Genomic DNA, 14841 nt, shown 5'->3' on the forward strand with positions numbered 1-14841 from the left:
TTTGATCTCTGGTTCCTCTGCCTTTTCTAAAACCAGCTTGAACATCTGGAAGTTCACGGTTCACATATTGCTGAAGCTTGTCTTGGAGAATTTTGAGCATTACTTTACCTAGTGTGTGAGATGAGTGCAATTGTGCGGTAGTTTGAGCATTCTTTGGCAATCCCTTTCTTTGGGATTGGAATGAAAACTGACCTTTTCCAGTCCTGTAGCCACTGCTGAGTTTTCCAAATTTGCTGGCATATTGAGTGCAGCACTTTCACAGCATCATCATTTAGGATTCAGTAAATGATGTGTCCTGGGTGGTGGTCAGACTGTCTGCCTGTCCAGTTAAAGGGTTTGGCTTTTTAGGCCAAAGTGCTTTGAGTCAATGACCCAGTTTATTGAGTGACTCCACAGTTTCTAATCTATTGGCCTCTAGGCCAATCCAATGTGTCACAGTGAGAAAGTTCAAGGTTCACGGAGAGGAAGGGAGAGGTTTCCGTAAGGAATTTAGTGGGAAGCTCCTAGAAACCTGGCTTACCTTTCAGGATAAGGAAGAGCCTTGGGCAAGAAGAACCTGCAAAATAAGCATGATTTATCCTGAAAAGGGTGACTTGTTTACAAGTGTGTGAAACACAGCCCTGAGCTCCATACCTCTCGCTACAGGTGACCATGAGTGTCCCTTCTGTGACTTGGTGTCGCTAAGACAGAGGGTCACTCTTTCTCTACCTCTTGTCCATGGACCCTCTTGTGAATTTACTGCCATACCGAAGTCCCGCAGGCCAGGTGTCTTATCAGAGATTTATTTTCTCTCAGTCCTGGAGGCTGGAAGGTGTTGGCAGAATGGGTTCTCTGGAGGCCACCTTCTCCCTGTGTCCTGACGTGGCCTTTCGTCTGTGCATCCCTGGTGTCTCTTTGTCCAAATTTTCTCCCGTTATAAGGACGCCAGTCAGATTGGGTGATGTTGTTCAGTTGCTAAATCATGTCTGACCTCATGCTACCCCATGGACTGCAGCACACCAAGCTTCTCTGTCCTTCACTCTCTCCCAGAGTTTGCTCAGATTCATGTCCATTGAGTTGGTGACTAACCATGGTTAGTTGCCATCTAACCATCTCATCCTCTGTGTCGCTCTTCCTTAATGACTTTTTAAACTTAGTCACCTCTTCTAAGTCTCCTCCCTCCAAATACACATTCTGAGTTTCCTGGGGTTAGTGCTTCAACATAAGAATTTGGGGTGGGAGAGGGGCGTAGTTCAGTCCATAATAACCCCCATGGTTGGATATGTTTGTTCTTTCTGCTTTTTCATTGCCGTGTTCCACCCACCCCTCTCCCACCGCACCCCCTTCATATTCTCTCTCCCTGTGGCTTACACTTCTGCAGTGATGTGGGCTCTGAACCCACAGCCCAAATTCAGCTCCACCTCCCCTACAGCTTACTGGATATCCATCCTTTCATAACCCTCAACAGTGACCCCAATCACACACACACCTCTTCCCCTCCCACTTCTTCCCTTCTGTCCTGACTTAAAACTTGCTGTTAAACTTTAATCTCCTCCTTCCCAGGAGCTCACTGTTTACAACATCAGGTTAATCTTTCCATGAACATGTGTTTTATATCATCATCTTTTTATTTCCATCACCAGTGTTCAAGTTATCCCCTCAAGCTCATATTGTTGCGATAGCTGTGTCCCTGGTCTACCCCAGTCCCTGCCAGCTCGTCTCTTTTTCTCACCCATTAGTATATATCATCTTCAGGTTCATTTTCCTCAAGTTGTACTTCTGTTGTGTCATTATTCAGTGACTCCCAGCAGGGAGAAGACCATAGTTTTCTGCTAGGCTTTTTGATGTCCTTTGTGGTCTGATTCCCACCTAGTTTCCAAATGCATCTTGAACTCGGCAGCAGTGAGTCTCACTCATCTTCCTGAATGCCTCCTGATTTCTGTCCCGTGGCTTGCTTTGTGCTGTTCTGCTTCACTGGAATTCCTTCTCCTTGTGTGTTTCTGTCTCTTTCCACGTATTACCCAACATTTGAGACTCAACTGAGTTTAGCTCTTACCTTCTGAATGGTGGAGAAGAGAGCTTTGTCAATACTGGAATGTGTAGGATGCTTTCCTGGGAAAGGGGGAACAATTGAGGGAGGGGTGTGGCAGGAAAGAAATTGGTTAGGAGGTAATTGACATGGAAACCAACAAGAAATTGAGAGAAAAGACCCTACCTAATGTCATCTGTGTTTGGGCAAGTGCCTGTTTAGTTTCTTCAACCAGATTGTAAGCTTGGGAGCCACAAGATACGTTTTATCTGTTTATCTTGCTAATGTCTGCATTGCTTGGTCTGTTCCTGGATCCATAAAAGGTAACTAATGGATGCTAATCATATGGATTAGGTACTTCTCATTATCTTCCCAGCAGACTGGAAATGTGTGATGAGTGGTACCTGACTCCTCGTAGAGCCTGAATAATCATAATAATACTTAGAACACAATCTATTGTGTGAATAACTAAGAGCTGAGTGTAAAACTAGAAAAGGATAAGCTATGTAAAAATATGCAGAAGAATAAAACACACTCAAATATTAGCATGCCTTGCGTGGCTAAAGGTGACATTGTTCTTGAATGAACTGAAGCCTCAGCAGGTGATTGCTGCCCCGGGGGGGTGGGGGGCTGACCGGCCCTCATGTGTTTCCGGCGGGGCAAGGGGGGATTCCTACAATGAAGAGCATAGAGGGCAAATGTTATTGAAGTGGTCTCAGTCTTCTCTTCTGATGTATCTTTCTTCTCTCTCTGCTTCTGGTAGATACTGTATATAATCTGCTTTCATCATGGGAGAGATAGAGCAGAGGCCAACTCCAGGATCAAGACTGGGGGCCCCGGAGAATTCGGGGATCAGTACGTTGGAACATGGACAGAAGCTGCCCCCCACGCCTTCAGGAAAACTCATGTCCATCAAGATCCAGATGCTGGATGATACCCAGGAGGCCTTTGAAGTTCCAGTAAGTTGGGGGCAGCCTTCAGCGTGGGGGCGCTCATCTCAGTCCTGTGTTTAGGTGATGCACGGTGGCGGGAAGACGGTCTGTGTATTCAGCAGCCCTCTTCCCGCCGTCACCATGCTCCTCTGGTTCCGCCCGAGCTATGGATTTTCTTGGTTGATGTGTGTTGATTTTTTGATTGCATGCGCCGACTACAAGTGATATCGGTGGATGTGTCACTTGAATTTTATTCTGACTTTCCATATACTAAGACACGTGTGTATATGCCTGTGTATGTATTACTTATATTTTTGAGTTGGAGGGAATTATGGTTTCAATATCAGTTTAATTTCCTTTGTTGTTGTTCAATCACTCAGTCATGTCCGACTCTTTGCGTCCCCGTGGACTGCAGCACACCAGGCTTCCCTGCTTCACCATCTCCTGGAGGTTGCCCAGATTCATATCCATTGAGTCGGAGATGCCATCCAACCATCTCATCCTCTGCTGCCCCCTTCTCTTCTGCCCTCAGTCGTTCCCAGCATCAGGGTCTTTTCCAATGAGGTGGCTCTTCGTATCAAGTAGCCAAAGTATTGGAGCTTTAGCACCAGTCCTTCCAATGAATATTCAGGGTTGATTTCCTTTAGGACTGACTGGTTTGATCTCTTTCAAACCAGTGAGACTTGTTCAGTCGTGTCTGACTCTTTGCAACCCCATGGGCCATACAGTCCATGGACTTCTGCAGGCCAGAATACTGGAGTGGGTAGCCTTTCTCTTCTCCAGGGGATCTTCCCAACCCTGGGATTGAACTTTGCTTACAAGCAATTCCTCTAAACATCAGTGCATGTGTGTGAGCACTCCATTACTCTGTGTGACTGGCAGAAAAGTCAAAGAGCTGAATGAGTGTTCTGACATCAGGAGAGAACTTGCTGACCATGTTTGTGTGTAGGGAGTGGGGGTAAATAAAAACCCTGAACCCAGCCTGTAGTCCAGTAGTCCTAGAATTGAAGAGACCCCCATCCCAGGGGCTGGGGGAGGACACAAGAGCTGTCCAGGAGGCAGGCAGAGATGAAGGAACAGCAGCCTTGCCTTGTTCATCAGCTGGAGCTGCACACTCCCATGGTTCTGCTGTTTTCCTCGGAACCTTTGCCCTGTTGCCCCTTCCCCACTTTTCCTGTCCTTCTCCTCATCTCCTTTTAAAATCCCACTCCTGTTTGAGGCTCAGGAACCACCACCAGTTACGTGCAGGTAGAGGATCTCTTCCAGAGAAAGCAATGGCACCCCACTCCAGTACTCTTGCCTGGAAAATCCCATGGATGGAGGAGCCTGGTGGGCTGCAGTCCATGGGGTCGCTAAGAGTTGGACACGACTGAGTGACTTCACTTTCACTTTTCACTTTCATGCATTGGAGAAGGAAATGGCAATCCACTCCAGTATTCTTGCCTGGAGAATCCCAGGGACGGGGGAGTCTGGTGGGCTGCCATATATGGGGTCGCACAGAGTCGGACACGACTGAAGCGACTTAGCAGCAGCGGAGGATCTCTTCAATGGCAGAGAGAGTCCGGATGTATGTTCACCTTTGAACAGTGCTCATGGCACTTTTCTCAAGAATTAATTAGCATCCGTAGAATTCACAGCACACTCTGGCTTTTCCCCTGTGTTCTCTCTTGGATACTAAACACCGTATCTCACACTGCTTGCGTGCGGGGGTGAAAAATAACTCTTGAATTCCAAACAGCCCAATTATAAACAAACTTTGGGAACGTAACCTGTTTTTAAAGTGGAGACAATCTGTCTATTATTCCTGTTGGCTAGAGCAACTAAAATTTTAACAATCGGCATTAACGTCTGCAACCCATCATTTAATCGTTTATGTGATATGAGTCACTCAGTCATATTCATTTCCAAGACTATTGTTCTAAAAGTGTGAATTACCATTAAGTGTCTCAGGGAAGACAAACCTCAGAAGAGCTATGTTTAAACCTGCCAATTTATCACACACTGCAAACGACCTTTGTGTCTTTCTGATTTTCTCGTTGTGGAATTTCTATCTCTTCAAGGACTTGGGAACTTCATATTCTGAGGAACAGAGTCGCTGTTTATCTGCTGAAATTGTAAAAAATAGAGGGGCACACCTGCCAGCCTGGTAGACTCAGACCTTCTGGAACATGTCCTACCCCCTTCCACCCCGCTCTCCCCCACTTTCTTTTTGTTGCAAGACTGGTTTGGTGAGGTATTTGGTTTCAGTGTTTCTCCTTTGCTACTGTTAAGGATTTCTGAGCCCAGATCTCTAGCAATATGTTCTTTTAAATGGTATTCCCGTTTATGGGTTTGGACCAAAGGGCCATCAAGCACTGCTGTTATGTACACAGGGAGCATTGTATGTATTCATTTGCAATTCTTGTTTCCTTGAAGCAAAGAATGTCAAAGCTCTATTCCTAGCTAGTGTTTAGCTAGGAACTAGATAGGAACTCTCTGCCTAAATAGGAATAGAAGTTTGTTTGCATCTTTTAAAATGATTTTACTTGATAATTTCTGATGACCATGCTTTGCATTTATAACTCCTCTGCCTGGAAGGTTTCTTATACCACCCCCTCCCCACCCCCACCATAAACCCCTATGCACCCTTGCTGCTGCTAAGTCGCTTCAGTTGTGTCCGACTCTGTGCGACCCCAGAGACGGCAACCCACCAGGCTGCCCCGTCCCTGGGATTCTCCAGGCAAGAACACTGGAGTGGGTTGCCATTTCCTTCTCCAGTGCATGAAAGTGAAAGTGAGGTCGCTCAGTCGTGTCCGACTGTTCGCGACCCCATGGACTGCAGCCTACCAGGCTCCCCTGTCCATGGGATTTTCCAGGCAAGAGTTCTGGAGTGGGGTGCCATTGCCTTCTCCGATGCACCCTTAGTGGCCCTCTGTGTTTTACCCAGATGCTAACTTCTTGAGACAGTAGGTGGGACTTTTTCTTCCCTCCTTCAGACCTCTTCACTCATAGGTATGTCAGGGTGGAGCTGGACCACTGAGATTTAAATCACAGCTTCTCCTCCCGACGCACTGATCACCTTGGGCAAGGTACTTAATCCTCTATCTCAGTTTTCTCCTTTGTAAAATGAGGCTCATCATAAACCCTGCCTCATTTCTTGAGAACAAAAGAGTTTGATACAAGTGAACAACTCTTGGCACATACAAAGAGCTTGGAATGTAATATGATTGATGATGGTGTTGCTGTTCAGTCACCTGGTTGTGTCTGACTCTTTGGACGGCAGCACACAAGGCTTCCCTGTCCTTCACCATCTCCTGGAGTTTGCTCAAACTCATGTGCATTGAGTTGGTGATGCCATCCAACCATCTCATCCTCTGTCGTCCCCTTCTCCTGCCCTCAGTATTTCCCAGCATCAGAGTCTCTTCCAGTGAGTCAGCTCTTCACATCAGGTGGCCAAAGTCTTGGAGCCTCAGCATCAGTCCTTCCAATGAATATTCATGGTTGATTTCCTTTAGGGTTGACTGGTTTGATCTCCTTGTTGTCCAAGGGACTCTCAAGAGTCTTCTCCAGCACCACAGTTCGAAAGCATCAATTCTTAGGTTCTCAGATTTCTTTATGGTCCAGCTCTCACATCCATATGTGACTACTGGAAACACCATGGCTTTTACTATGTGAACCTTGGTCAGCAGAGTGATGTCTCTGCTTTTTAATATGCTGTCTAGGTTGGTCATAGCTTTTCTTCCAAGGAGCAAGCATCTTTTAATTTCATGGCTGCAGTCACTGTCCACAGTGATTTTGAAGGCCTCACCCATGTGCGTTTTGCATCTCACTGCTAGCTGCTTTGGCCTGGGTCCTGCCTTGCTGCCTCATCTCCAGTGCCTAGCACGGTGCCTTGTGTGTATTAGGTGCTCATTAAAAGTTTCACTATTAGGGTGAGTTGATCTGACAAGTCGAATTCATGTTATTGTTAGTTTTCTACATGCCTCCTCCATTCATGTTTAATTTTTAAAAATCTTATTCGAGTTGGGTCAGAATGTTCCTTCTCAACCCATCGGCAACAGATGTTTTCCATAACTGCCTGTAGAAAGTCAGCGATCAGCATTTTTATTGACTGTGCTGATTCTAAATTGCTACCTTGTGGTCTTTAAGAAGAGAACGGGCCAGGACTCCTCAGCTGGGAGGCAGCAGGCTGGCCATGGTGACTCAACCGCTGTGCTTGCGATGAGAGAGGAGGGACTAGGATTGCAAGAGACGCAGCTTCCCACAACTGCTTTTTAAACCTTGCTCTAAAACTTTCTGTTGTGAATTCATGGAGGCCAGGTGTCGAAGCCTCCCTCACCCACCCTTTTTCCCTCCTTGGATTGGGTGCCCCGTGATGATGAATTCTCGTTGCTAATTCACATTTGTCACACAGATGGGCAGGCACTTGGCTGGAAGTCATTATCATTCCCTTTGGGGAACATTCCTCCGTGGACCACATCGTTCCCTAGGGAATGAGTTTCCTGGGTCTTTTCCTGATACTTTGGTTTCGGAGGATGGATGGAGGCAAAGTCATCGTTTTAAAATGTACGTTCCCCAAACGCTTTCTGGCCCAGATAACCACACCAGTCTGCATCGTTACTTACAGCCTCGAATGAAGTCTTATCAAAGAGTTTAATCCTTTGAAAGGCCTGGGCATGGAGCCTCAGACTTTGCTTCGCCGTGGCTCATTCTCCCGGTCACCTTTGCTCTTAAGCTTGGACGGTCTTTTTAGGTATTTTTTTCTGCAGAGTTGAAAGTTCAGATGCAATATTTATAGCAAATTCTCCCAGGACATTTTATCGTCTTTATGTGGAATATGCTGTGCAGAGAAGCCTCACCCTGTGGCTTGTGGTATCTGCCGTGTTCCCTTCCAACCAGAGGGTATACCTCGAGGGACTCATGTGGATCTGATGGGGTTAAATGACCCCCCCCCACCCCTATCCCCCAAGAAGGTTCCTGAGAAGGTTTTGTGTGTCTTGTCCTCATGACCCTGCTGGTAAACAAAACGCTGTTCCTACTGACGTTTGTAGGATGAAGCAGATGGCTTCTTCCCCCAAGTGTTTATTCAGTTTATGTGTTTTCATTAGCAAGGCCGCTCTAGGAGGAGCAGAGAAGAGTGGAGGAACTGAAACGGAGCCATGTTTTGCTGCTTTTGAGCAGCCCTGGGAAGCCGGCCTGGAAAAGATGCTCACAGGTGATGGGAAGACCCCTGGCTTGTGTTGAAGAGCGAGCCGGAGTTGCCGTGGTGTGGGTGCAGGGCGCTCCATGTCAGCCACCACCATCCAGGGGGCTGATCATCCTGCCCTTGTATTGGTGTTTTGTCGAGGCTTTCCTAAGAAGCCTTTCTAGCTCCTGGGTGTCTGAGGATAAAGTGTGGGTTTCTTAGTTTGGAGAGGCTGGGGGAGAGGTGGATGGCTGAGTGCTCCAGTGACTTTTTCCTTATTCTCCACCATTGTCCTGGGTTGGTTCATTCTCTGCGTTAGCGTCTCAAGCTGGAAAATTCTCTTGACGTGCTTATTACGCTTAGTTTTGACTTCCTGCAGGTAGAAGGGGAGCTCTGTGGGGGCCTGGCCCCTTTGGTTCTTATTTATCCTTATATTCTGTTCCTCCACAGTGCCTCAGACTGATGATGCCATAACCTGTGACCGACTGCCCACACCTCTGTTCATTCATGTGCTTCTTGTCCATAAGGAAAGCTGGGTGGTACTGTCATCTCTTTAAGATGAGGGGGACCCCTGGGGAACTCTTCGAGTCACCTCCTCACATTTGGGATGAGATATGGTGTTGGGATAGCACTGGGATTGGAACCCAGCCCTCGTGACCCCAACTTTGTCCACCTTCCCTCACCCCGAGCTGCTGCCTCATGTAAGATCTGTGGGCTTCCACTGTCTTGCCTTATTCAATGTTTCCAAACTTGCCTCCAAGGCTCCTTTCAAACTCTCATCTTCCAGCTGCTCTGGTTCCTTTCTTATTTGTAAACACTGCCCAACATCCACCAACAAATTTGTCGAGATCCCCCAACCACCCAGGCCTCTCCCCAGGGCTCCTGGTGGGGGTCATCTCTGTCTTAAACTACTTGTTGTCCGTACCTCTAATTAGACTTGGAATCAGAAGCTCTAATCTTGTTTCTCCCTCTAATTATAATCCTACTGAGACTCAGTTTCCTTATCTGCAAAATGAAGAGTTTGGTTCAGATGACAATCCACGCTTTTTTCCCCCTCCCTTGCTTTTTTTTGAAAGTCGGCTCCTTGCATTTACATCTTCTGTTGATGAATTACCTCTCCATGATTATGTTTGTTAATTCCTCAGGCAAATAGTAAACTCTTTCAGAAAAGGGATTTTAATCTAAGAAATATTACAAAAGCCTCATCGGAGATGGTATTAACAGTTATTGGGTAACTAGTAGGTGCTCAAATCAAATATGGCGAGAGTGAATAAGCATGCATGAACATGAGCAGATTCCAGGAGATGGTGAAGGACAGGGGAGCCTATTGTGCTGCAGTCCATGGGGTTGCAAAGAGTCAGACATAACTCAGCAGCAACAAATATGCTTATGGGCATCAGGAAATGGTAGGATTTAATGTGTGTTTGTGTGTTGTGTGTGTGTGTGTTAAGTCATGTCTGACTCTTTGCGACCCCATGGACTGTAGCCCACCAAGCTCCTCTGTCTGTAGAATCCTCCAGCCAAGAATACTGGAAGGGGTAGCTACTCCATTTTCCAGGGGATCTTCCTGACCCAGGGCTTGAACCTGAGTCTCCTGCACTGTAGGCAGATTCTTCACCGTCTGAGCCACCAGGGAAGCCTAGGTGGGTGGGGTAACTTAAATAAGTATCACTGAACTAAATTGGGCTAAACTTCATGCCACTTGAGAAGACAGAAAGAAATCAGGTATTTGCTAGACAACACGTTATTAGCGGGCACAAACAACTTCGTTGGAAACAGACATCTAAAATTTTTAAGAAAAATAATTAGTTTGCATGTCATAATAAGAGACTGCAAAAGTTTTTCTTTTTTTTTTTTAACTGAGGGCAAAAGTGCCTGTGTTATCTCAGACCTAATTAGGAGTCTGGCATGGTCAGTCCATAAATGATTAAACCTTTATTTCAGTTTCTTAGCTTTTGAAATGAAGCAATCGTTTATTTTTCACTGAAACCTGGCCTTGACATTAGTCAAGGGCTTGTTCTTCCAAGTGCTTTGTGGTTCTGCAAAAGGTCTTAAGTGGTTGGAGAATTTTTAAACTGTCTTCATAAGCTAGTGCTCAGAAAAAGAGGATGTAGCAGAAGTTTGTCTCTTTAAAAAGCTTTGTGTTGTCTTTTTGGGGACTCCCTAGTTTACATTGACAGCTTTCCTGGTGGCTCAGATGGTAAAGAATCGACTTGCAATGCAGGAGACGCGGGTTCGATCCCCTAGTCGGGAAGATCCCCTGGAGGAGGGCATGGCAACCCACTCCAGTATTCTTGCGTGGGAAATCCTGTGGACAGAGGAGCCTGGCGGGCTACAGTCCATGGGGTCACAAAGACTTGGATGTAACTGAATGACTAACACTTTCAGTTCACTTTCCCTATTTACATCAGGAAGAAGGGAGGCTGCTGGCTTGGAGCTGGACTTGGGTAGCTCACCGCAACTGTGCCTGTAGAAAAGCAAGGTCCTTTTCTCCATCTTTGTCTTGTTGTGAATGATTTTGTTTCCCTGTTTAATTTCTATGTTAGCCATCTTAGAGATGATGCCTTTTTGGATCTAAAGCCACTGAATGTCTTTGTTTTTTCCTCTCCCCAAAGAGGTGGAATATATATTTAACCTAAGATCTTGGGGGGGAAGTATTAGTATATCTTTCTTTTTAATATATGCCCTGCTTCTCCCCTGGAATCACACATCCCCGGCAGCGGGGTTATTCCTTGCAGTTGATTGGATTATATGATCTTAGACGGGAGGTATGAGTTCAGGGCTCTTTTATTTTCTTCTTTGTATAAAAGTGCACCTAAGAGCTGGTGGCGGCCATACTGAGACCTAAATAAAATTTAATCGACCATTTAAAACCAGAAGGGAGCTGTGTGTGCCCAGAGCTCCATTAACTGCCTCTTAAGCAGCTGCAGTTTGAACCAGAAAGAGGGAAAGGAATTTCACAAGTTCACTCAAGCTTTTTAAACATGAGTCAATATTTCTTTCCCCTTATCAGTGTTGCTTTTGGCTCCATCTCTTAGCAGAGTTTCTGAAAGAGTATTTATGTCCACTCTGCTTTTGCACAGTCCACTCTGTGTTTTATTTAACTTGAGTGATAAATGGTCCGTCTGGGTCTGGTCTCTTGAGGTTAAATTTAAAGGCTATTTTAATAGATAAAAAATTTTTTTTCATAAATCATTTCAGTGAAATCCTGTTCGCCTTTCCTTTCTGGTTCCTTAGATGTGAAGAGTGGAACTTCAATGTTGGCCCAAAATGTTCGTGTGCCCCTTTCAACTTCAGTGTGGACTCTTGATCAAAGTCGTTTCTGTGGCTCTGACGCGATGGCAGGAATTCTCTAACAGCTGTTTGCTATTTTCTCCCTGAAAATCTCTCAGTAGACACTAAGTAAAGAAAAGGAATGAACTGTAATCGAGAATGTCTGTATCTGGGGGTAAAATGGGCCGATATTCTGGGAAGATGTAGGGAGTTGGAGAGGCTGCTTTCCCCTGCTCTTTTAAGTGGAGATAATAAACTGTCCTAATTATAAGAAACAGTGGTTAAAGGGGAAAATGGGGACCTGGGCTAGAAGTGTGTCCTGGCTTCGTGGCTTACTGGCTGGGGGGCTGTGGGCGAGCAGATAACCATTCTCAACCTGTTTTCTTGTTTCTGAATCTGGAGAACACACACTTCGTGGGGCTGAGGTGAAGCTCAGGTGAAATACCTTCGAGAAAATACCTTGCAGAGTCCTAGATGGAGATTAGATTACGCTAAAAGCTAGTTGTTTTTCTTCCTTTCACGCTCAACTTTACTTTTCTTGTTTATTAGCAGGGTTGAGACTGTGCTTTTATTGTAGGGATTTTGGGTATGTGAAGTGGAAAAAAGAAAGCATATGAAAACATTTTGAAATAAAAAAAGCATTCTTGTGTCAGGTGGAGTAATTTTCTTTCTTTCTTTTTTTTTTTTTTAAATTCCCCCAGCTTTCTCTGTCATCTTGGATGAGTCTTTCCTGAAATAGAGATGAGGATCCCAGGTGGCTTTCGAGGGTCTAGGAGAAGGAAGTGCCACCTGGACAGGTGTGATGAAGTCTCAGCTTCTCACAAGCACACTTACGCCCTTTTTTCAGTCTATCTGTGGCTCCTCCGAGCTTCAATTCTGGTAGCTCTAACACTGAGGGGATATTCTTAAAGCTTAAATGTTTTATGTGCATATTGGTTTTACTGAGTTTTTGGTCTCCTTCATTTAGCCTGTCTTTCCTGGTGGCTCAGCAGTAAAGAATCTACCTGCAGTGCAGGAGATGCAGGTTCGATCCCTGGATCAGGAAGATCCCCTGGAGAAGGAAATGGCAACCCAAATATTCTTGCCTGGAGAATCCCATGGACAGAGGAGCCTGGTGGGCTACAGTCCATGGGGTCACAAAGAGTCAGACACGACTGAGTGACTGAGCACACATTTATGTAGCCTAAAGCCTCTCTGTTTTCCTAGAGTCAGGATTTTCCTAGGAGAACCTCACTTCCCTCTGGCACAGGCTAGATGTAGGATCTCAAGGTGGATCGTTTTAGGACTCTCTCATATGGGTCTTCTCTGTGGGTTCCTTTGAAGGAAGCATTTAGCTGGCTAGGAACCTCTGTTTAAATGTGAATATGAAACATATTAACATATAAATCAGTGATGTTTAAATTATCGCTATTTTTTTTTATGATTCACTTATTTGCTGTCTTTTATCAATTTGAACATTGGACATCCTGGTTTTCATACCAGAGATAGATATTGGGATGATTTAATCAGTTTGTGATCTGTAGAGAAAGTCATTGTGTAAAAGCAATTCTGAAAGTCATACTTTATAATTGTGAGTGAGAGCTTTATAGGTTTCTCTTTCCCCATTTATATAAACAGGAAGCTAGACTTGATACTCAGAGTGGAATTAGGGAGCGCTGGTGTTGTTTTATGGAACGTGATCTTGGAAACCTAATATGAGTCCCACATATGTTTCTGGACATTCACAGCAAGGTGCTGCTGATGATAAGACAATGAGCAAAAGTAATGGCTGCCCTTTTAAAAACCCCTTGCTGTGTGCCAGAATTTGTCCTTACATTCTCTCATTTACGGCTGATCAGTGGATCTGTGAGGCGGACATGAATGAGCCCAGTGAGCAGAGCTCAGAAGGGGCTTGATCTAGGTCGTAGGACTGAGGACAGGAAGCCAGGGCTTCTGGCCCAGCCCCTGCCTCTACTTAAGCCCTGCTCTCACCAGGCCGTTCGATGGTCCCAGGCCACAGGGATCCCTTAGAGAGGACAGCCTGTCACATGATCGTGCTGGTCCCTGAGACAGATGCCAAGGATAGATACTCCGAAGCAGGTAGGGTGAATTAACAGGGCTGAGGGTGCAGCGGGGACAACCCAGGGACCAGAGGGCCTCCCAAGGCCATAGACACGGTGGTGGCTGCTAAGGGCCCCAGATGGAATGTTGGAGACCTGTCCGACACAAGAGAAGCTGAGAAGGTAGAGTTGTTTTTCCTTCCATCAGTCAAGTATATTTATTTAAAGCATCGTCCTATAGCATCAGTTAGGTTTTCACAAATTGATGAGCTAGGATTGACAGGCCTTGGCAGCACGTGGGAGGGGAGCGCCCAAAGAGAGGGGAACACAGACACTCCTTAGATGCACACCTTGGCGGCTCCCTGCCGCCACGGAGGACTGGGACATCAGCCGGCCTTTCCATGACAGGTGTTGCGCTGGAAATGATGTCTTTTTTTTTTTTTTTCCCTCAGTTGACGTGAAAGACGTGTTGCTAATGTTCCTAATAAAAGCCACTGCTTCATTTCTAATCATGAAGAATCTGTGACTCTGTAAATGAACCTCTGAGATTCATACTGATTATGGAGATTGTATAAACTGGAAGTATCAAAGGGAGGTTGATTGCTTGCTTCCCATTTGTACTAGGAAAATTATATTTACTCTCTGCATTTCAATTAACTTGTCATCCCAGGAGCTACTATGTTCGTCTTGAAGGCCTGGCCGGGAAAGCATTGACACCCAGCGTCTTCAGGTTCACAGTCCTTTGAAAGGAATGGGGGCGTGGCCTGCCCTTTAATTTTAATTCCATTTACTTATGAACTCTCAAGTGTGTTTGAGTGTCGTGTCATCTTCCATGGCCATTTGTTGGAAGGTTTCTGTCCAACAACAGATCTCAAAGGTTCAGTTACCTTTGCTCTAGCTATGATGTGGTTTAGTGTTGCAGTTTAGTCCCTAAGTCATGTCCGGCTCTTGCAACCCCATGGACTGAAGCCTGCCAGGCTCCTCTGTCCGTGGGATTCTCCAGGCGAGAATATTGCAGTGGGTTGCCATTTCCTTCTCCAGGGGATCTTTCCCACCCAGGAATCGAACCTGGGTCTCCTGCATTGCAGGCAGATTGTTTATCAACTGAGCTATGAGGGAAGCCCTTGAAGCTCAGTTGGTAAAGCCATGATGCTTTAGACACTAGCTGTGATGCTGAGTGTCTAAAGCATTGAAAAGCAAGAGCTCCCCTGGTCACTGCTTTCCTGGATCCCAAGGTGGCTCTGACAGCCCTTCCCAGTCCCTTCTGGTCAGCTCTCATTCCTGCAGTCCCATAGGAAGAGAGAGAAGGTGGGTCTTAAGCAGGTCCTTCTGCAGCCTGGCCAGCAGGAGCGATGACCAGAGGAGGGGCAGGTGGTGAGTCGTCCCCCTCTCCCCCGGACCACCCATCCCCTATTAGCATTTCCT

General features: G+C 46.0%; 1 protein-coding gene and 1 long non-coding RNA gene across 10 annotated transcripts in view; both read left to right on the top strand.

The window, feature by feature from the left end:
- FARP1 (FERM, ARH/RhoGEF and pleckstrin domain protein 1) overlaps window positions 1-14841 on the top strand; it is a 307967-nt gene that overhangs the window by 67422 nt on the left and 225704 nt on the right. For all 9 annotated transcript variants that reach the window (XM_055542879.1, XM_055542882.1, XM_055542883.1 and 6 more), the window contains one exon: window positions 2772-2967. In XM_055542879.1, the coding sequence (XP_055398854.1) occupies window positions 2797-2967 (171 nt within the window). In that variant the 5' untranslated portion in view covers window positions 2772-2796. The remainder of the gene's footprint in view (window positions 1-2771; window positions 2968-14841) is intronic.
- Window positions 5974-9151, top strand: LOC129624698 (uncharacterized). The gene is made up of 3 exons (XR_008701105.1): window positions 5974-7485; window positions 8028-8134; window positions 8555-9151. It is a non-coding gene; the product is annotated as an uncharacterized LOC129624698 (long non-coding RNA).

The sequence above is a fragment of the Bubalus kerabau genome, chromosome 12, assembly GCF_029407905.1.
Source record: "Bubalus kerabau isolate K-KA32 ecotype Philippines breed swamp buffalo chromosome 12, PCC_UOA_SB_1v2, whole genome shotgun sequence".
Lineage (NCBI taxonomy): Eukaryota > Metazoa > Chordata > Mammalia > Artiodactyla > Bovidae > Bubalus > Bubalus kerabau.